We start from the raw sequence: 22,542 nt of genomic DNA, 5'->3' as shown, positions 1-22,542 counted from the left end.
TCCTGCACTTAGCTCTAACCACAGCTGGCAGCCTTTTCATGTCACTGGGTATATGAATCAGAGCAGTGCTCTCGAGTGTAGAATGGATCTCCTGTGGCACTAAAATGTCTACCATGAACTATGCTTCCCTTTTAGTGCTGGGAAGTCCCAGATGCAGTACTTTTTCTTTTACGTTGGAAGGAATGCTCCTGCCATGTCCCAGACAACTGGATCCCTGACATCTTCCCTGATACAGCCACTGTCTGGATCCTCAAAAGGTTTATTCCCTACCTGTTACAGCACACATACTTTACCAAGGACTAGCATACCACCATCCAGTTCTATCGATATTCTGCACTAACACAGTGGGCCATTGTCACATTCTGATGAATGCTGACAACAGCACTTCTCAGTGTTGGTCTCAGGGCTCCTTTACAGTCTTCAGAAGACTGAGTATCCCAAAGAGATTTTGTTTACATGAGTCATATCTATGTATATTCACTGGAATATAAATTGAAACAGGCAAATTTAAAACATACTTACATATTAATCTGTTAGCAATAAAATGATAAACCCATTATATGCTTTTTGAAGATTATTTATTTATTTATTCATGAGAGACAGAGAGAGAGGCAGAGACACAGGTAGAAGGAGAAGCAGGCTCCCTGCAAGGAGCCCGATGTAGGACTTGATCCCAGGACCCCAGGATCACACCCTGGGCCAAAGGCAGACGTTCAACCACTGAGCCACCCAGGTGCCCCAAACCCATTATATGTTTACATAAATGGCATGTCTTTAGGAAAAATAACCATATTTTTGAAAAAAATTTGAGTAGCATTAACATTTTTGCAAATCTTTTCAAGACAGCTGGAATCTCATATCTGTTTCTGCATCCCATCTGTTGTGATACATTATTTTGGTTTAAGTTTATGAAGAAAATCTAGCCTCACAGAAATATATAGCTGAAAAGTGGAAGAGTATTTTAATAGTCTATAATAGATAATTATGGATATTTTCCTGTGGTGGTATATCAAAACTCAATATGTGGTAGTTTCTTAAAGGTTTGTTATGAGGTAGAATCTGAAATCCATTATACTCTGTTAGATTAAAGTCCATTGGTCTATTTGGCCTTTTGAAATGGATCCTCTATCCCTTTATGATTTTGTAGCATCATGGACTGGTCATTGGCTCACTGAATTATCCAGATCTTTCAGATGTTGACATATTTCATTACATAATGTCAAAAACTCACATTTGTTAATACACCACCAATCTCATCAGAAAGGTCCTTAAGTATTGGGAAGCTGTCAAGTTCACCGTGGTGGATATGAGTTTTCCAAAATTCTAATTTTCACTTGAAAGCTCGCATTTTATTATGAGTAACAAACACTATCAGTTGTTTTGCCTGACATGAAGGTTCACTTCATTCGTTTTGAGAAAATATCTGCCAAACACCCAGGACTCAGTAATGAAAGTTTATTATCTGTCAGTAGTTCTTTCAAGTAAAAATGATGTTTCATTTTTTAAAAAAAGCTATTATTTCAACTCAAACACTCACACGTGTCCTTTTCCTTAAGACAATCATCTTCTTTAGGTGCATATGGGAAATGCTGTATGCACACCTTCTAATGTGTTACACTGACTTTTAAAAACTGTGTATCCAAAGGCCAAGATTTAATATTAATAATATATAACTTAATATATTGATTATAATATAAATTATATTACTATAATTAATGTAATTTAATATAGTTAATTCTTAAGAAAAATTCTTAATACTTAAGTGAAACTGGCATTTTTTTCTTTTGTTTCCTTCCTGTTGAGTGTAGGGCAGGAGTGCCAGTGATTACTGCTATAATTCCATTCCATTGCTCTGATCTGTGCTCAGGTGCCTACAGGTTGACTCACCCATCACTTTTGCACCCTCACTGAAACTGTCAACTCAGTGAAAAAGGCAAACAGTATCTTAATGTTTCTATAAAAATAGTTTTGACCTTGTAGACCTCCTGAAAGGGCCTGAGAGGCTTCTTGGGGTTTATTGACCATACTTTGAAAACCATTAATCTAGATGATTCGGGGTCCTTCAGACCCTTTCATGAAGGAAAGAAGAAAGTTAATGTAGCCCTGGAGCAAGAACATAGATGCTTGCCATTGGCTGTTTCAAGCGAGTATGAGCTGCTTTGATTGTCCTGTCTGATGGGAACAGAAAATAGCTCAGAGGCCAGATCAGTGTCTGCATACCAGGTACTGAAAGCTGTGTTAATCCACTCCAGCAGATATGCCAGTTCAGCTGGACCTGCACAGGCTGTATAACTGTGCTAATAATACTTGATTAAGTTTGTGGTGGATCATTGTCATCTGCCAGGATCCAACTGATGTTGTAGGGATTAAGTAGGTAATTGCATGCGGGTAAGACAGGGGAGGTGATAATCTCTGCCATTTCCCTTCAGCTGTGTTGTTATCTTGGCTGCCGGGTAGGGGAGGAGTTTTGGAGTCTCCCTCTTGGCCTTCCCTATAATAATATATTTTATCACACAGGGCAATGAACCAATGTGGGGTTCCGCCAACTATCATAAATGCATTCTAATTCTATACTTGGAAACTGGAGAAATAACCACTAGGAAAGGTCCACTGACCCAGTGCATCTACTCTGATTGACCAGGCCTCCATTTATTGGCTGGACTCCAATTGCTCCTGCTCTGACAAGGAGACCATAGTGGTACTTTGGATTCAGTGTCAATTCAGAATGTGTCCAACAGTCCTCAGTCCAACAGTCCTCAGAAGGTCCAGATATTTCCTATCCTCCATGCACAGTTACCTGTGAATATAGCTGTCAGCTCTTTGAGGGGAGGACCAAGGCTATTTCTACTGAGTACACCTAGTACTATGTTGTAGGGTCATTCATCATAGGTGCCTGCCTTCTCCTTCAGCTCATAGGTTTTGAGCCTGAGAAGTGGTTCTGGTGTGATCCCTGGGCAGAAGAGTGTGGCTCTTTTCTTAGTGTTATCTACCATCAGCCTCCTCATTGTCCATGCTTGGTTTGTTTTGAGTGCTATACTCTTGCTGATGAGGTATCTATCTAGGCTCCATGGTTGCTGTGTTCCATTCACAATCTCCATAGCTCACTGTGAATGGGCGCCTCCTGCTGGTCACTCCGACCTGGTCATTTGTTGCAGTAGTTAGGGGAGAACAATATTATGCGAGAGCCCCGACTTCCATGACCCTGTCCTGATCTTATTTTATAAGATTTCGATAACAATTTAGCATCTATTTATTCTTGACTTCACCTTCTTCAGAATAATTGTGCCTTTTTTAAAAAAAAAGTACAGCATCACTGCTCTGAGGTTAGACATTTTCTTAATTTTTATGTTAGTGTTTCCACTCAGTTTTAATTATGCCTACATTAGACATGAAAAACAGTAGTTTACTTGGGAGATCTTTTTTTCCTGATTTTGTTCTCTCAGAAAATATTTATAGGGCCTAATACATTTTAGGCTCTGTTGGGTGTGATAGGAAAACAACAATAAAGAGAAGTTGTCTGACATGAGGAATTAATTATTCAGTCTAATGAATTGGCTGTGACTGGAATAGTCAACCAGTTCATGTAGTTCACTCAGGATGACATAGGATGAGGGGCCAATAGTTTGTGCTCAAGCTAAAAGGGTGTAGCAGGTGTTTTACTGCCCTGGTGCTGCTTTGAATGATGACCTGTCACTCTTGCTATCTGTTCTCCCTGACCAAGTGTATGTGCGTTGTCCTATCCTGATGGACCCTGAGAATGACCCATAGTTAGCAGTCTCCAAACTAGGCACATGTACTGCAGGTGCACGTAAGGCAGTCAGTGGGGGTTTAGGCTGAAAATAACTTCTATTTGTACTCTTTTATCCTTTGAAAAAGGGAAAAACACACTCTATCATATATAATCTAGAACTAGCACATTTCTTCTTCTGGTCATAGAATGTGTATGGAGTTTGAGACATTCTGAATGAAGCATAAGATCTCCACCAGCACCATATTCTTCAGCTGTCAGTATATTGTGACTTGCAGTTGTTTTCTACTTTTAAGTAGACTAGATGAAGAAAAACTGTACTTCTTATATACAAACAGGGGTAAGCAATTGTTTTAAAAGTGTGAGGACCATGATCTCTTAAAATGTAGCCTAGGTGCATGCTATTCATTCTATCCATGATCCAATTCCATTTTCTTCTTGACAACACAGCAAGCTTGGATTTTTGTGGCCATTGTTAAGCATGTGGAGAAGGTAAGCCTTTAAAAGACCATGCAGAATGGCTCCTCTGGTTATTTTTATCTTCTATCACCTTTGGAAAAATTGGTTGGGAATAACACTGAGTACTTTAAATTGTTTTGGTCTTTCCATTACCATTAAGTGGTATCTTAGGTCTGCTATGGACTGAATTGTATCCCCCCATTCATATGTTGAAGCCTTAACTCCCAATGTGACTGTATCTGGAAATAGTTTTTAGACAGTTAAAGTAGGTCATGAGGTTGGAGCCCTTATCCAACAGGACTGTGGCCTTAGAAGAGAAAGATCTCTCTCTCTCTCTCTCTCTCTCTCTCTCTCTCTCCAAATGTTTGCAAGCCAGGAAGAGAGCTCTCATCAGAACCTGGCCATGCTGACACTGTGATCTCAGACTTCCAGAACCATGAGCAGATCAATTTCTGTTGTATAAGCCACAGTTTGTGGTATTTTGTTATAGCAGTGATTAATGAAGACAAAGGCTTAGCCTATGTGGTTAACTGTTGTGAAATCCTGATTATTAGTAGAGTAAAACATGCTGATCAAGAGCACACACTTGGGCCACACTCAGGCTCAAATCTCATGTGATTTTAGACAAGTTCCTTCATTTCTAGGACTCCATTTTATAAAGTGGGAATAATAGGGACACCTGGGTGACTCAGTTGGTTAAGTGTCTGACTTTGATTTTCACTCAAGTCAAGATCTCAGGGTTATGGGATAGAGCCTACATTTAGGCTCTATGCTGGGCTTGGAGCCTGCTCAAGATTCTCTCTCTCTCTCTCTGCCCCTCCCCCTTTCTCATGCTCTCTCTTTCTCTCTCTCAAAATAAATAAAATAAAATAAAATAAAATAGAGATAACCGTTCCTTAAAATTTGTTTGAGGTATGATCATACAGGGATACTTATTTGATGCCTGGTTTATTCTTTTTAAGATTTTATTTATTTATTCATGAGACACACACACACACACACACACACATACACACACAGAAGCAGAGACACAGGCAGAGGGAGAAGCAGGCTCCATGCAGGGAGCCCGATGTGAGACTCGATCCCAGGACCCCAGGATCACACCCTGGGCCAAAGGCAGGCACTAAACTGCTGAGCCACACAGGGATCCCCATGAGCCACCCAGGGATCCCCCTGATGCCTGGTTTATAATATAGATTTTGTATAACAATAATGCTTTAATGATTTATGAATCTTATAAAACTGTAATAGTTTAGGTGGGTAGGAAAAATGCTATCCCTCCCATCCTTGCAAGTAGGGCAGAATAAGGTCATGTTCTGCATTTTCCAGTTTTTCTCATTTTTAAACTTGTAATTAAGAATCTTAGTTTGTAGGGACATCTGGGTAGCTCAGTGGTTAAGTGTCTGCCGTTGGCTCAGGGCGTGATCCTGGGGTCCTGGGATCAAATCCCATATCAGGCTCCCCATGGGGAGCCTGCTTCTCCTCCTGCCTATGTCTCTGCTTCTCTCTCTCTCTCTCTGTCTCTCATGAATAAATAAGTAAAATCTTTTTTTAAAAAAAGAATCTTAGTTTGCAGTTAAGCTCCTACTTATATCAAATAGACGCATACCTTCTTGTTATAAAAAAATGTACAATCAACATTTTTCTATACGCCAATCATATGGCTGACTCATGAGTTCTGAGGCACTTCAACAGACAACAGAACTTGCACCTAGTTATTGCTAGCATGGGCACATACTACATTTTATAAAGATGTGTTTCAGTAGATGGCCTGTAATTTGTCATTGTGTCTATAAAACCCCCATGCAGTGTATCATCTTGGTTGTATTTTTTGCATATGTCTTTTTGTTGGATGGTGTCTTCATTTGTGAGAGCTGCCATAACAAAATACCACCCATTGAGTGGCTCAAGCAACAGTAATTTCCTTTTATTTATTTATTTTTTTAACACAGTTCTGAAGGCCATAAGTTCAAGATCAAGGTGTCATCAAGTTTGGCTACTCTGGAGGCTTCTCTCTTTGGTTCACAGATGGCCACCTTTTTGCTGTATTCCTGTGTGGTTTCCTTCTGTGTACACACATTTCTGGTATCCCTTTGTGTGTCTAAATTCCCTTTTTCTGTGAAGATACCAGTGCAACTCACCCTAATAATTTCAGTTTAAGTTCACCATCTTTTTAGAGATCCTATTTCCAAATACAGTCACATTCTGAGGTGCTGGGGGTTAACACTTCAACACAAGAATTTTGAAGGAGACGGGACCACAATTCAGTCAGTAGGTGGTAAACCAAGAAATTCTCCTCAAAACTGACATTTCAGGGGTGCTTTATGGCAGGTGGGAGTTCTATACCTGTTTATATATTTTTTTCAAGTTAAAATTATGGCCGTGCTCTAAGATTAAAAAAATGAAATGTTCTGAGTTCTCTTTTTGTTTCTTAGAGATAAACCAGAATTTCTCAAAAAATTTGGTTCTCCTGGAAATACCCCATTGGATTTCTTCTTTGTGAGAGCATTTGACTGCATTCTTATCTATATGACACTCCAATTTTTACAAAATATCCTCAGTTATCCCTTGCTTGGCCCCTTATTTGACAGCCTTCTACCTAACTGTCAATGCAGACTGCTAGCTGTTGCATACAGCGCCAGTGAGGAATATGCTTGCAATCCATGATGCCTTTTAAGATCTGTATCAGGAGATACCATCATCAAGGTCTGCTGCCTACTGGATATGCAGGCCACCCTTATTCCAGGTCATTGGTCCCTAAAACTGAATGTAGAATTGTTCAGAGTATTTGTTTCAAAGATGAAGATTCATAGTTTACATCTTATTCCTGTTGCTTCTATAGCTTCAAGAAGGTAAATGTTCTCTGAATGAACACAAGTTTTCCCCTCAGCTAGAGCCACACACAGTAGCACTGTACACAGGAAGCCACCATCAGCTGTGTCTAAGGCATCTTGGGTGAAGCAGCTCTGTGAATAATCTTATATTTAATGAAGAGTATTTCCATCAACATTTCATAACAGCGGGCGTCACCCGCTGGGTCCCAGTGAAGGAGCTTCTCTCTTCTCGGTGCATTCTCCTGATACTTATTGCATTCTGTTAGAAATTGAATCTTGTAACAAAACATATTCCTCATTTTTAAATAGTTAAAAAAAAAAAAAACCTTGGCTAAACTTGTGGCCAACCACTTGAATGCCTAGGATTCAATTACATGCACTTTAAAAATTCTTAACACCGTCTTATATTCCTTTCTATCATATTGTCTCTCTTATTTTAGTTTATCTTGTGATACCATGTCTCCCTCTGTGGAGTGCTTTCCATCATAACTTCTGGGTCGGAGCTTTTGATCTTTTCCCAATTACTATGGGTGTGTATATAGTTGTAAGTGTGTATGTGGGGAAAGAGTTAAACACGCCCTCTTTCTTTCCAACAAGACGGATTTTTGTAACAACTGGTACCCAGTGTTGCCCCTCAAAGGAAGCAAATCCAATGGGGACCATTGAAAAGACTGCAGCTTCTCTGTGATTCTGAGGACATAGTTGAAACATTGTGGTTCCCTCAGCCTTCTCTAGGAAGGACAGTAAATGCTCTCTTCTTTCTTTCTTTCTTTCTTTCTTTCTTTCTTTCTTTTTTTCTTTTTTGCCTTTCTTTCCTTAAAGGAAAGCTACCCCTTAGGGGGAAGCACCAGGTGTTGTGTAGGAAGGACGCAATCATGTACTGTCATCTTCAGGAGAAGAAAAGCCGCCGATACCATCTTAGACGCTTGACTCCAACACGTATACGGAATGTAAGCCCCCGTGGAAAGCTGAGAACCCACTGCAGGTATGCAGACCACCCCTGGAAGGACGTGGATGGGTGGGCGGGGGTGGGGGGGCCCGAGGAACGTTTCCAGGAGGGTTCGTTGGTAACCTCCATCCACCGGGGAAGCGCTCGAAGAGAGAAGGACCGGGGCCGGTACCGAGGACAGCGCCCGGCCCCGCGCCCAGGTGGGCGAGGCGGCAGCACCGTGGACAGCACCAGCGCGCGGCGGGGAGAGGCGGGGAGAGGCGACCTCATCAGCTGACGCGTACGTAGGCTGGATCCCCACTTCGAGGAGGCAGGTCTGGATGGGCGCGCCCGCGCCGCGGCCCCAGACGGGGAGGGGCTGGCGGGGAGGGGGCGATCGCAGAAGGCAGGCCCCACAAAGGGGGCCCTCCGTGCCCCCCGCCCCCCGGGCTCGGAGTTGAGGCTGTAGCCTGCCGCCGGGGCAGCCGGGCGGGCAGGGAGGCGACGAGGCGAGAGTACTGCTCTGACGCACCGGCGCCCGGACGCTCCAGGGACGCTCCAGGGACGCCCAGCTGCCGCCCGCCCTGGGCACCCCGACCACCGTCCCTGCCGAGGTGGGAGCCTGGGCACGCCAGCCTAGGAGGGCCCCGGCCGCCAGACGCAGCCCAGCGTTCTCCGCCCTGCCCCGCCGTCTCCCACGGCCGCTGCCCGGCGGGAGGCTGGGGCCGGTCTGGTCGACCATCCCCAGGAGCCCTGCCGCCAGGCGGAGGCTGCAAACGTCCAGGGTGGCTGTGCGCGCCGGGGCCACCGTCTTCCTGAACGCCCCTCCTGCACACCCCCTGGGCTGGCCTCCCGACCCACGATGGATTCGCCTGTGAACCTCACCTACTTCTCCCTCTTCACCCCGGCCCCTTCGGAGACCAACCACAGCAGCCTCGGCACCGGCTCGGAAGACCCGCGCCCCAGCCCGCCGCTCCTCTCTGTCTTCGGTGTGCTTGTGCTAACCTTGCTGGGCTGTCTGGTGGCCGCGACCTTCTCCTGGAACCTTCTGGTGCTGGCGACCATCCTCCGTGTGCGCACCTTCCACCGTGTTCCGCACAACCTCGTGGCGTCCATGGCCATCTCGGACGTGCTGGTCGCGGCTCTGGTCATGCCACTGAGCCTGGTGCACGAGCTGTCCGGCCGCCGCTGGCAGCTGGGCCGCCGGCTCTGCCAGCTGTGGATCGCGTGCGACGTGCTCTGCTGCACCGCCAGCATCTGGAATGTGACGGCCATCGCGCTGGACCGCTACTGGTCCATCACCCGCCACCTGGAATACACGCTCCGCGCCCGCAGGCGCGTCTCCAATGTTATGATCCTGCTCACCTGGGCGCTCTCCGCGGTGATCTCCCTGGCGCCGCTGCTCTTCGGCTGGGGGGAGACCTACTCCGAGGGCAGCGAGGAGTGCCAGGTGAGCCGCGAGCCCTCCTACACCGTGTTCTCCACCGTGGGCGCCTTCTACCTGCCGCTCTGCGTGGTGCTCTTCGTGTACTGGAAGATCTACAAGGCCGCCAAGGTGCGCGTGGGCTCCAGGAAGACCAACAGCGTCTCGCCCTTAACGGAGGCTGTGGAGGTGGGTGTTAGGGAGATCCTTGTAAATACTTCACTGCGTTCCTTCAGGCTTTCACTCCAAAGTTTGTAGAAAGTGAACTTTTTAGTTTTCTTTTGGGGAGAGGGGAGGGAGAAAGGGGAAGCCGTAGACTGGGAGAAAGCATCAGAGACTTTGCACCAACGTGCTCAGCATCACAGAGCAAATAATGGCCTTTACCATCTCTGGTGGATTGTGTCCATATATAAAATGACTACATACCCCCACAGGGTCCCACGTGGCTCTAAAATTCTGTGATTCCATAAAACCCTTTGGAAGGTCTGATGAAGTCAGTTGTCTGGGGCTCCACTAGATAAACTTTGCAGCTTGCTGCACCTAGAGTGGAGTGCTCAAGGAGGAGTAGAAGCGACAGATGGTGACGTGATTTGGCAGAAAGATGGCTAAACATCAGGCAAAACAGATTAATGTTTTAGCCCAGTCTATTTTTTCTTTGCAAATTAAAGCCACCAATTCTGCAAAAACATAGTATCTCCTGGATTACAACCTGCTATTCCACTCATCCTCCTCCCCTGAAGCAAGATTATCAAGATGTTTAGCTATTTTGGAGCCTGGTTTTGTTATTTACTTCCACTGCCTGTGGGGCTACTTTCTGGGTCTATCCCCAGGCCTATCAGGCTTTTGTATGCAGTGGGGGGATCACTTGTTGGCCTTTCCTAACAGGCTATAGCAGGAAATTAAAAATCTAAGGCAGACAATTCCCCAGCTCTTTACAAGTGGCATTTTCAGCAAAACAATCTACAGCAACTGTGAGGGCTCTTTTCTTATCCTCTCTCCACCATGCTTGCCTGTTTTGTCGTTAACTGTTTAATAACCCAACCCGATGACTCCAGATTCAGGAAATATATAACAACTGGATATGGGGATTGTTCTCCCCTGAGCAGCTCTCATTGCCAAGGTGATCCCTTGAACCTAATTCACATATTCAAGTTAGATCAGAAATCTACACAGCCTCATTTTTCTCTTATTGGCTCTGGGATAACATAAGTTCAATTAAGCATATTAAACACATACTATGGGCTTGGTGCAAGGAGCAAAGAATGATAAAGACATCATCTTTGCCCATGAAGAGCTCCCTCTAGTGAGGGACATAGACACCTATTGTGAGTGCTGCAATATGATTGTGTTTTCCAGATCAGTAGCTAATTCTAACAATAACCAATCAATCAAGCTCAGAGGGACCAGAGGTGTAGATAAGGGGGGAGAGAGTGCATCATTCTAGAAGAAGGGAAAGGGGGTCAGAGGCTACCTGTCCTTTTATCTAGAACAATGGTCTCAACCAGAGGTGATTTGACCCTACAGGGACCATTTAGAATGTCTGGAGACTTAATTGATTATCAACATTTGGGGGAGAGCCAAGGGATGCTGGCTCTGTAGAGGCCAGGGATGCTGCTACACATTGCATTATGCACGGGACAGCCCCTGCAACAACAAAAAATTATTCAGAGCAAAATGACAATAGTGCCAGATTTGGGAAACCTGATCTATTAGATCCTGAACAAAGAGGGCTGATGGCTCTGAGCAGTGGCAGCACCAAACTGCCTGGAGCTTCCACATGTGTGAGAATCCACCCCAGCTCTGGGCCAGGAACAAGAACAGCAGCCCCCTATGAAGACCCTCCATGCAGGGAATTATCTATGTAAATGGTTTGCAGTCAATACCAAACACAGCTTGAAAAGGAAAAGCAGGGCAGCCCTGGTGGCTCAACAGTTTCGCGTTTATTTTAGCACCGCCTTCGACCCAGGGTGTGTTCCTGGAGACCCAGGATCGAGTCCTGTGTCGGGCTTCCTGGGAGGAGGCTGCTTCTCCCTCTGCCTGTGTCTCTGACTCTCTCTCTCTGTGTCTCTCATGAATAAATAAATAAAATCTTAAAAAAAAAAAAAAGGAAAAGCAGTCAGGTTTGTCATGTGGAGCTTACTATGAAGTGATGCAGGCTTTCACTCTCTCTGCCATATAATGTTAAGAAAATATTCCTTGGTGTTGCAAGACCTCCAAATGATTCAGAGCTGCACTGTTACTGTGAAGGATGAATTATAAACCAGGTTTCCTGATTTTTTTCTATGGTAGCAGGTGCTAAAGTTTCTAAATCCAGTTCTACCACCAACTAGCTGTGTTACCTAGGGAATCCCAACACTTCTTCCTTCTTTGTCTGCTGAGTTTTCTTCAAATACATACTGAGAACCTAACCTCTCTCAGACACTGAGATGGGAACTGGCAACATGAGAGATGGGCCTTGCTCTGGGCAAAGGATGATGAAACTACTACCAAAGATCTAGCATAAAAGGGTAATGCTGAATCTATTGCTTACTAGCATGGGCCAGAGCTGTGCTGGCCAGACACGATCACTTTGAGCAGAGAACAAGGTGGATCTTATTTCTTTAATAAAGATTTTATTTATTTATTCATGAGAGACAGAGAGAGAGAGAGACAGAGAGAGAGAGAGAGAAAGAGACAGAGATACGGGCAGAGGGAGAAGCAGGCTCCCTGCAGGAATCCCGATGTGGGACTCAATCCTGGGACCCTGGGATCACGACCTGAGCTGAAGGCAGATGCTCAATCTCTGAGTCACCCCGGTGCCCCCAGTGTTAATCTTAAATGGAATTTTTGGGAAGCATGGAGTTCAGTTACTGGAGGACTAAGAGAGGGGGAGGTGGGTTGACATCATCTTATAAGTCTCTTTTTTCTTCTTTATTTTTAAATGTTATTTAAATTCAATTAAATAACATATACTGTATTATTAGTTTCAGTGGTACAGTTTAGTGATTCATCAGTTGCATGTAACACCTAGTGCTTATCCCATCACGTGCCCTCCTCCATGCCCATCACCCAATTACCCCATTGCCCCACCTCCCCCTACCCCCCTCCAGCAACCCTCAGTTTGTTTCCCAGAGTTAAGGGTCTCTGATGGTTTGTGTCCCTCTCTGATTTTGTCTTATTTTATTTTTCCCTCCCTTCCCCTATGATCCTCTGTTTTGTTTCTTAAATTCCACATAGGAGTGAAATTATATAATTGTTTGTTTCTGACTGAGTTATTTTGCTTAGCATAATACCCTCTAGTTCCATCTACATCATTGCAAATGGCAAGATTTTATTTTTTTGATGGCTGAGTCATAGTCCATTTTGTGTGAGTATATATACATACATATACATCACATCTTCTCTATCCATTTATCTGTTCATGGAAATCTGGGCTCTTTCCACAGTTTGGCTATTCTGGACATTGTTGCTATAAACATTGGGGTGCAGGTTACTTTGGTTATTCAGGATCTTTTCTGGTTCCAAACAAATTTAAAATTTTTTTGTTTAAGTTCTATGAATCACTATGCTTGTATCCTTTGGGTAAATACCTAGTGGACTTGCTGGATCATAGGGTGGTTTCTATTTTTAACTTTTTGAGTTAAAAGTTTTCATTTGTGTGGATCCCTGGGTGGCTCAGTGGTTTAGCGCCTGCCTTTTGCCCAGCGCGCAATCCTGGAGCCCCAGGATCGAGTCCCATGTCAGGCTTCCGGCATGGAGCCTGCTTCTCTCTCCTCCTGTGTCTCTGCCTCTCTCTCTCTATGTCTATCATAAATAAATAAATCTTTTAAAAAAAAGTTTTCATTTGCATTCCCACCAGCAGTGTAAAAGGATTCCCTTTTCTCTGCATCCTCACCAATATCTGTTGTTCCCTGACTTGTTAATTTTAGCCAATCTGACTGGTGTGAAGTGATGTCTCGTTGTGGTTTTTGGATTTGTGTTTCCCTGATGCTGAGTGATGTGGAGCATTTTTTCATGTGTCTGTTGGCCATTTGCATGTCTTCTTTAGAAAAATGTCTGTTCATGTCTTCTGCCCATTTCTTAATTGTATTATTTGAGTATTTTGGGGGTGTTGAGTTTAATAACTTCTTTATAGATTTTGGATACTAGTCCTTTCTCTGATATGTCATTTGCAAATATCTTCTCCCAATCTGTCAGTTGTCTTTTAGTTTTGTCGACTGTTTCCTTTGCTGTGCAAAGCTTTTTATTTTGATGAAGTCCCCATAGTTCATTTTTGCTTTTGTTTCTCTTGCCTTTAAAGAGGTGTCTAGGAAGAAGTTGCTGTGGCTGAGGTCATAGAGGTACTGCTTGTGTTCTCCTCTGGATTCCTGTCTCACATTTAGATCTTTCATCCGTTTTGAGTTAATTTTTGTGTATGGTGTAAGAAAATGGTACAGTTTCATTCTTCTGTGGATGCCTAATTTTCACAACACAATTTGTTGAAGAGACTTTTTTCCATTGGATACTTTTTCTTGCTTTGTTGAAGATTAATAGACCATAGAGTTGAGGATTCATTTCTGGGGTCTCTATTCTGTTCTATTGGTCTCTGTGTCTGTTTTTGTGCCAGTACCCTACTGGCTTGATGATCACAGCTTTGTAATATAACTTGAAGTCCAGAATTGTAATGTCTCCAGCTTTGGCTTTTATTCAATATTACTTTGGTTATTCAGGATCTTTTCTGGTTCCAAACAAATTTAAAATTTTTTTGTTTAAGTTCTATGAAAAATGCTGGTAGTATTTTGATAGGGATTATATTGAATGTATAGATTGTTTGGGGCAGCATAGACATTTTAATAATATTTGTTCTCCCAATCCATGAGCATGGAATGTTTTGCCATTTCTTTGTGTCTTCCTCAATTTCTTTCACAAGTGTTTTACAGTTTTCAGAGTATAGATCTTTTACCTCTTTAGTTAAGTTCATTCCTAGATATCTTATGGTTTTTGGTACAGTTGCAAACAGGATCAATTCCATGATTTTTCTTTCTACTGCTTCATTGTTAGTGTATAGAAATTCCACAGACTTCTGTGCATCGATTTTATATCTTGCAACTTTGCTGAAAACCTGTATTAGTTCTAGCAATTCTTTGATGGAGTCTTTGGGTTTCCTACATAGAGTATCACGTCATCTGCAAAGAGTGAAAGTTTGACTTCTTTGACAATTTGGATGCCTTTTATTTCTTTTTGTTGTCTGATTGCTGAGGCTAGGACTTCTAGTACTATGTTGAAAAACAGTTCTAAGAGTGGCCAACCTCATCATATTCCTGACCTTAGGGCAAAATCTCTCAGTTTTTCCCCATTGAGGATGATATTCACTGTGGGTCTTTCATATATGGCTTTTATGATATTGAAGTATGTTACCTCTATCCCTATGTGGTGGAGGGTTTTTATCAAGAGAAGATGCTATGTTTTGTCATATGCTTTTTCTGCACCTATTGAGAGGATCACGTGGTTATCTTTTTTTTTTTTAATGTGGTGTATCATGTTAATTGGTTTGTAGATGTTGAACCCCTGCAGCCCAAGAATAAATCCCATTTGATTGTGGAGAATAATCCTTTTAATGTACTATTGGATCTTATTGGCTAGTATCTCAGAATTTTTGCATCCATGTTCATCAGGGATATTGGTCTATAATTCTCCTTTTTGGTGGGACCTTTGCCGAGGTTTGGGATCAAAGTAATGCTGGTCTCATAGAATAAGTTTGGAAGTTTTCCTTCCATTTCTATTTTTTGGAGCAGTTTTAGAAAAATAGGTATTAGTTTTTATTTATTTATTTATTTATTTATTTATTTATTTATTTATTTAATTCATGAGAGACACACAGAGAGAGGCAGAGACACAGCCAGAGGGAGAAGCAGGCTCCATGCAGGGAGCCTGATGTGAGACTTGATCCCAGGACCCTGGGATCACACCCTGGGCCAAAGGCAGGCACTAAACTGCTGAGCCACCCAGGCATTCCTATTAGTTCTTTTTTATTTATTTATTTTTTTATTTTTTGTTTTTTTTTAATTTTATTTTTATTTATTTATGATAGTCACAGAGAGAGAGAGAGAGAGAGAGAGAGAGGCAGAGACATAGGCAGAGGGAGAAGCAGGCTCCATGCACCGGGAGCCTGACGTGGGATTCGATCCTGGGTCTCCAGGATCCTGCCCTGGGCCAAAGGCAGGCGCCAAACCGCTGCGCCACCCAGGGATCCCTATTAGTTCTTTTTTAAATGTTTGGTAGAATTCCCCTTGGAAGCCATCAGGCCCTGGACTCTCGTTTGTTGGGAGATTTTTTTTATTACTGCTTCAATTTCCCTGCTGGTTATGGGTCTGTTCAGGTTTTCTATTTATTCCTGTTTCAGTTTTGGTAGTTTATATGTTTCTAGGAATTTATCCATTTCTTCCAGCTTGCCTAATTTGTTGGCATATAATTGTTCAGAATATTCTCTTATAATTGTTTGTATTTCCATGGTATTGGTTATGATCTCTCCTCTTTCATTCATGATTTTGTTTATATAGGCCCTTTATCCTTTCTTTTTATTAAGTCTGGCTCAGGGTTAAAAGAAGGGCTTTGAGAGGCACCTGGGTGGCTTAGTCAGCTAAGAATCAGACTCTTGGTTTTGGCTCAGGTCGTCGTCTCCCAGTTGTAGGATTCAGCCCCATGTCAGGCTCCATGCTCAGTGCAGAATCTGCTTCAGATTCTCTCTCTCTCTACAAATGCTCTCTCACATAAATAAATAAAATTTAACAAAAAGAAGAGCTTCTGAAATTGATTTGGGAAAAAAAATAAAAATAAAAATATTTTTAAAATATTTATAAAAAATATATTTTTATATTTAAAATGTTCATAGCTGTGTTCTATAGCTCTTCTCTTTTCTATCCTTCTACTTTTAAGGATCCGTTTTTCCCCATCTGAGGAGACTTCAATGAACTTCATTCATGGTACAGATTTGTCTAGGACAAGAAGAATTTTATTCAATACTCCCACGTAGTTCTAAATTCCATAATAATTTTTATTTTTACTTTCTCTCTTTAGAAAATTCTAAATCATAGCCCTTAACTCTAGGCCAGGGTTTTAACTGAAAATCTATAGATTTGACTCCTTATCTGGCAATTTTACCTTGTGACTTTGCTTTTTCTGAGAAAATCCTAAAGAAAGGACAGTGCATATAGGAGGTCAGGTGAAGCTGAATAGAAATATGCTAAACATATGTATGCAAGGTGGGTGGGTTTGGGACTGTTACACAATCTTTGAGACTACTTTAGGTTAGAATTTTCTTTAAAGGGATCCCTGGACGGCACAGCGGTTTGGCGCCTGCCTTTGGCCCAGGGCGCGATCCTGGAGACCAGGGATCGAATCCCACATCGGGCTCCCGGTGCATGGAGCCTGCTTCTCCCTCTGCCTGTGTCTCTGCCTCTCTCTCTCTCTCTCTCTCTGTGTGTGTGACTATCATAAATAAATAAAAAATTAAAAAAAAAAAGAATTTTCTTTAAGGCCTTAACATAACAATTAAAGCAGCTGTTAACTGTTTGGTATTTTTCTCCTAATTTTTCTATGGCTCTTAAATGGCTTAGTTTATTGATTTTGACTTGGTCAAGAGTTCCTTATTAAGAAAAAAAAAAGAGGCACTTGTCAAGAAAAGCACAAAGTTAGGATTATAGTGGACTTTAAAATAGGAAGTCAAAGTTCCTAAAGGACAAAATCAAGACCTCGGCTTAGGCAAACCATGACACATAAGAAAGAGCTTCTATGGCTGGTCAACAGTCTGTGCCTATGAGTAGTGTCTCAGGATCCCTGACCAGAGACTAGCAAGGGGCCATACAATCACCAACCCAACATTCATTGAGGTGTAATCCAACTAAACAAAGTGGCATTCTTTTGCAAATTAAGAAGACAGGAAGTTCCCTCAAATTTTGTAAAGGACCTAAAGCAAAGTTTGATTAATTGCTTTCCCACAAATTGGTCTTAGGTCTAACAGTCCTCAAAACATTAGCCCTCAGGTCTGGCTTGGAATGGATTAGAAGCTTTTCAAGCCAATGTCTTACCCAGCAATCCTTTTTACATTCAACTGAAAGACTCTCCAGGAAAAGGGTTTAAAAATTACCCTATAGAAAAAAAAATTACCCTATGAAACCAAAGACTTTGCACATATAGACAAGAGCAAAAGCAAAGCAACTGGCAGTAGAATAAGTACTTTGATGGCATAACAAAAATATTTGCTAAATGGTACACCTCCAGGATAAGAGATCTAGGAGGCTTACCCAAAAATCTAAGTTCATTAGCAAATGGTATACATCTCTGTCAAAGGTCTAGTTACTTGATACATAAATCTAAGCCTAAAGACCTTAAATGAAGACACTTTTGGTTACAAGTCCTAGGATAACAAAATGCAGAGAGCAAGAAATGCCTAGCAGGGCCGGTTGGAGATGTTGAGACTGGTACCCCTGGCTGCAGACCCTGTGTGCAGTGAATGCACCTGTGGTCCAAACATGGCAGACCTTCAAAATAGAGGGTCTTCAAAATGATCTCAGTGAACTCTCTAGAACTGTCTAAGGATGATAAAAGCACTGCACAGTATCTGAAATAGAAATACAAGCCAAACCTATTACTTACTACAGTAAGAAAAAAGCTGTTTGTCAAGTACTGTCTCTAGAGCAGAGCAGAATGCTGACCATCTATGGTGAACTGGGGACAGCATGGAGTCCAGGACCTGGAGGGCAGTGAACAGACGTCACCCTAAAGTGGGGTTACTTGGTGAGATTGTCATCAATTGATTGGCACTCAGAGAAGGGTTTATTGGAGTGAGTCCTACCATAATTGGCTGACTTTCAGAAGCAAGGGCAGCCATGGATTGGTTGGTATGCAAGTGTACATTCACAGAGCTGTACTGTTCCTGATCAACAGAAGATATTTAAACATGTAACAAGGCTTCTTGTTACCAAAGCTACAGAACAATCCGTCTTTTCCTAAGTTTGTTGGGAAGTTTGAAGAATGTTTTCACTCTTTCCCTTGGGGAGTCCTCCCTTAAAGTGTAAGACCATTTCTAGCTTAAGCATCCTGGATTATCTGTCCATCTTGCATTCTGACTGTGGTCTGGTCTAATCTGCAAAGCACCCCAAAACCACACTTCTAATGTAAGAGTCTTCATCTCTGAACTTCAGTACCCACTGCTGATGGTAATCTATTGATTATCCGTGATATTAGTAGGCAGGTGAAGCCAAATGGTTAGAGGAAATTAAAGAAACATACTAGATTTATGAATAACCAATTATTATTTAGCATATAACCACTTTGGAAAAATGAGTAGCCTGGAACATAAGTACATGTGCCCCCAAAGAATGCATTCATTTGGAGAGATGAGGCTAATTGTTCACTTTGAAAAAATTTATGTATGAATCCTAAATTGTGAGATATGTGCACAATTCTCACTGTAAAAGATACAGTGTTACAAAGATAATTAAGAAAAGTTTAATTTGGCTTGAATTCTCATTTTCTTTACCCTACTACTTCTTTTTCTGTGAATCTAATGAGCATGTCGAGTAATTGCTAGAGTAATTATTAGAATTCAATTCTCCAGACTCAGTTAGGTGCTTTATTGCCATCATTGATTAACAGAGAGCAAAGAGCTTTGGAGTCCCTGAGTCAGAAAACCACAGGGTGAGTGACCATAAGACATTAGACAACTAGAAACCTAGAACCTCCCAAACAGCAAAGATCCTCCTCCCAGCAGACCCTCTGAAGAACCATTTTGAATCAGTGACCCTCTTTCTCAGTCAAGTGACTTGGTGTTGAATGCTGCACCAAGAGAAATATCGATGCTGATCGACAGTCAGGACCAGAATTTTCCTTCAATTTCCATCTTTGGAAAGTAGGGGAAAATGGTTTCCCCAATGCCATTTTGGGATTGAATTTTATCAAGAAATTGGTGGATTTCTCTGTTTTATGTTGAAAAATGAAACTAAATATTATGTTTGCATTTTTGCAAATGAATTTCCTGCAATACCAGACATGCACTAATAACATAAGAAAGCTTGCTATGGTTCCATCTCAGGGTGAGATTAGGGTATAGAAAGAGAGATTTTCACTTTTCATTTTATGTATGTCTTTAAGAGTTGCAGTGTTGTAGACTCTGTTCCAATATTTATGATCTTTTTTTTTCTTTTAAGATTTTATTTATTTATTTGACAACACAAGCAGAGGGGGAGGGTAGAGGGAGAGGGACAAGCAGACTGCTGAGCAGGGAGCCCGATGGCTCAATCCCAGGATCCTGGGACCATGACCTGAGCCAAAGACAGATGCTTCACTGACTGAGCCACCCAGGCACCCCATGATCTTCTTTTTGATTGTATAATGCTTGGTGTTCCACTGTGCTTCAAGTAAATGACAGGAAGGCTGTCATACAAATTTAATAATTCACATATAAACTACTATTACCTTAACTATAGTGTTCCTATTTATACCGCAGTTATTTTATATGACAAATAAGTTGATTTCTTTTGACTCCAATTTACAGATATGGCCATGGACTGGTTAAGTGGGTTAGGTTAATGAGAATGACCTTCTGACCTGGTCTTTTGCCTAAAAGGTTGTGTGCTGCCTAAGAGAGAGCTGTGTGATTCTCCTTTGCAAATGCACTGGGGTTACAGAATGCTGGGGTTGGGAAGAATGATATTTAATGTCTATATAGTCTCACCCTCTAGCGAATGATCGACTGGCCCAGAAATTGTCCCAAATTCTAACTGGACCAGTTAACTTGCTAGTTTGGTAAATCTACCCATTGTAATTTCTCCATATTTAGCCTGCCTTTTCATCATACATTCCTTATTTTCATTCCCCAAAGACATAAGTAAAAGGACTGAAATGGAGGGAAGAGCCCAGAAATCCTACTTCTCTGGGAAGGGCCTGGAACATAGAGACTGATTTTGCAGAAACCTATCCAAAGGGAACCTGGGAACACCCAACTGGGGAGACTCCAAGAATTTGGGGTCTATTTTCCAAGAAAACTGGGAGAGAAGGACACAGAAGAAGCCCTGAAGGAGATAAGTGTCCTGGTGAGTGAACTGTCCCAAACAGTTGTAGGAAACTGAAACCAGAAGAAAAATTCTAGAATATTTAGGGAGGATTCACACGAACACAGGAAGTTATTAAAATTTCAGAAAATCAGGCTTTAATTGTATAAGGATTCGGTAAGAATTCAGTACCCTTTTGATTACTCTCATGTACCTTTGTCACTAAATTAAATGCACTGAAGGACCTGTACGGTAGTGTATTTCGGTTTTCCTCTCTGAGTAGGCAACAATAGGGAATTCAACTTCATCACACTTATTGTGGATGCTCCCACTTTCCTTCCATTTCTAAGATGTAACAAGCACCCCAGCTCTGTCACCATGTTTTCACAGCTGAGGGTGGGCTCTGCAGTTTGCCAGTTTCTCTTCTCTTCAATCAAGGACCTTCTCTTCAAGTCGGTGCATAGGATCCAGGCACCAGGGTCTGAGTTCAGCCTCCACATATTTGACAGGCATAAGAAGCTGGCTTTTCATGAAGCTTCTGCTTATCTTTTCCAGGCAAAGACCTCTACTCAGCAGCCCCAGATGGTGTTCACTGTCCGCCACACCACCGTCACCTTCCAGACAGAAGGGGACACGTGGAGGGAACAGAAAGACCAGAAAGCTGCCCTGATGGTGGGCATCCTCATTGGGGTGTTTGCACTCTGCTGGATCCCCTTCTTCACCACAGAGCTCATCAGCCCCCTCTGCTCCTGTGACATCCCCGCCATCTGGAAGAGCATCTTCCTTTGGCTCGGCTACTCCAACTCCTTCTTTAACCCCCTGATCTATACAGCATTCAACAAGAACTACAATAGCGCCTTCAAGAATTTCTTTTCTAGGCAACACTGAGAATGGCGCCTGGGCATAAGAATGAGTAACTCAGTGAAATTTCCAATTCCATCCACTTCCCCATCCCTACACAGCACCACATGAAAAAGGCAAGCCCATGAAGTTTTCCAGGGTCGCCTTCAGAACTGGCCCTCACCTCCATACTCCTAGGTAGGGATGTGGGTCTTCACAGTCCAATTTTGTCAACCTTATTGATCTAAATTACCTATTATTTCTCACTTGGCACCTAATAGCCACAGACTTTACCCACAAAGTACCCATTCCACCCCCAAATCCACTCCAGTGTGGTCATTGTCCTTGCCCCAGAGAAGTCAAACAAGGCAGATGAGAGGGAAGAAATCAAGCAACTTGAACAGGTTGAGAATGGATAGAAAATGTTGAGGAAGAAGTCAGAATGGGGACATCCGAGGGGTAGGAAACCATAATTCCCAGTTTTCTGGAATAGTCCTTATTTTGAAATGCCATTCTATGGTCCTGGTGAGTATACCCTAGTACTTATTGTGTATGTTCCAATGTTTGGCTACAAAATATTGTCTCTAAACCTATTAAAGTACATAGTCACAGCTGCAAGACCAGTGAATATTGGCTTTGTTTGTGGCAACCATGCTTGTGCGTGCACGTGCACACACACACACACACACACACCAATGGAAGTGGTGAATGTCCCCATTGGCTAGTTTATTCTAAAACTCAACCCATCGACTTGGAACGGGAACTAAAAATCAAGTCAAATACCTCCTTCCATTCTGAAGCAACTACATATGAACAATACTTAATTCCAGTGGTTTCATAGAATCTGCCAAACGTGCTTATTTTCTATGGGTTTTATTTGTATGGAATTTAGTCAGCTGTTGCAGGACAAAGACTCTGTCCTTGGATCATGGGATTAGAGGAAAACAGTTGTCACGACGTGGATGATTTACCTCAGTAGAGTTTCACAACCAAGGGCTATAAAGCTACACTCACCAAACACGTACACTTTAGAGGGAGTTGGCTAATTTGCTGTCTTTTTATTGGTGTGTGAACCGCTGCTATGAGGCCAACACTAGCAACTAGTGAGCCTCCGTTCCTTACAATGTGACCCTTCTATGTAAATGAGTCAAGGCAATAAAGTAATAGTACAGTGTTGATATGATCATATAAAATCCAGGCCACTACACAAAACTTGGTAAAGGTCTCAGACAATAAAACTGGCTGTGGTCCACTATGTCCCTGATTCTTTGAATGCATGAATTTAAAAATCACATAATAAT

At 42.4% G+C, this 22,542-nt stretch overlaps 1 protein-coding gene across 1 annotated transcript; it reads left to right on the top strand.

Annotated features, from left to right (window-relative positions):
- The first annotated feature begins 8,079 nt into the window (after positions 1-8,079).
- On the top strand, positions 8,080-21,859 carry HTR5A (5-hydroxytryptamine receptor 5A). The gene is made up of 2 exons (XM_077849548.1): positions 8,080-9,581; positions 20,957-21,859. The coding sequence occupies exons 1-2, from the start codon at positions 8,832-8,834 to the stop codon at positions 21,287-21,289; spliced, it is 1,083 nt and encodes a 360-aa protein (XP_077705674.1). The 5' UTR covers positions 8,080-8,831; the 3' UTR covers positions 21,290-21,859.
- Positions 21,860-22,542: the final 683 nt, after the last annotated feature.

The sequence above is a fragment of the Canis aureus genome, chromosome 15 (genome assembly GCF_053574225.1).
Source record: "Canis aureus isolate CA01 chromosome 15, VMU_Caureus_v.1.0, whole genome shotgun sequence".
NCBI lineage: Eukaryota > Metazoa > Chordata > Mammalia > Carnivora > Canidae > Canis > Canis aureus.
Note: the sequence above shows the minus strand (reverse complement) of the source record. Positions and strands in the feature narration are given on the sequence as shown.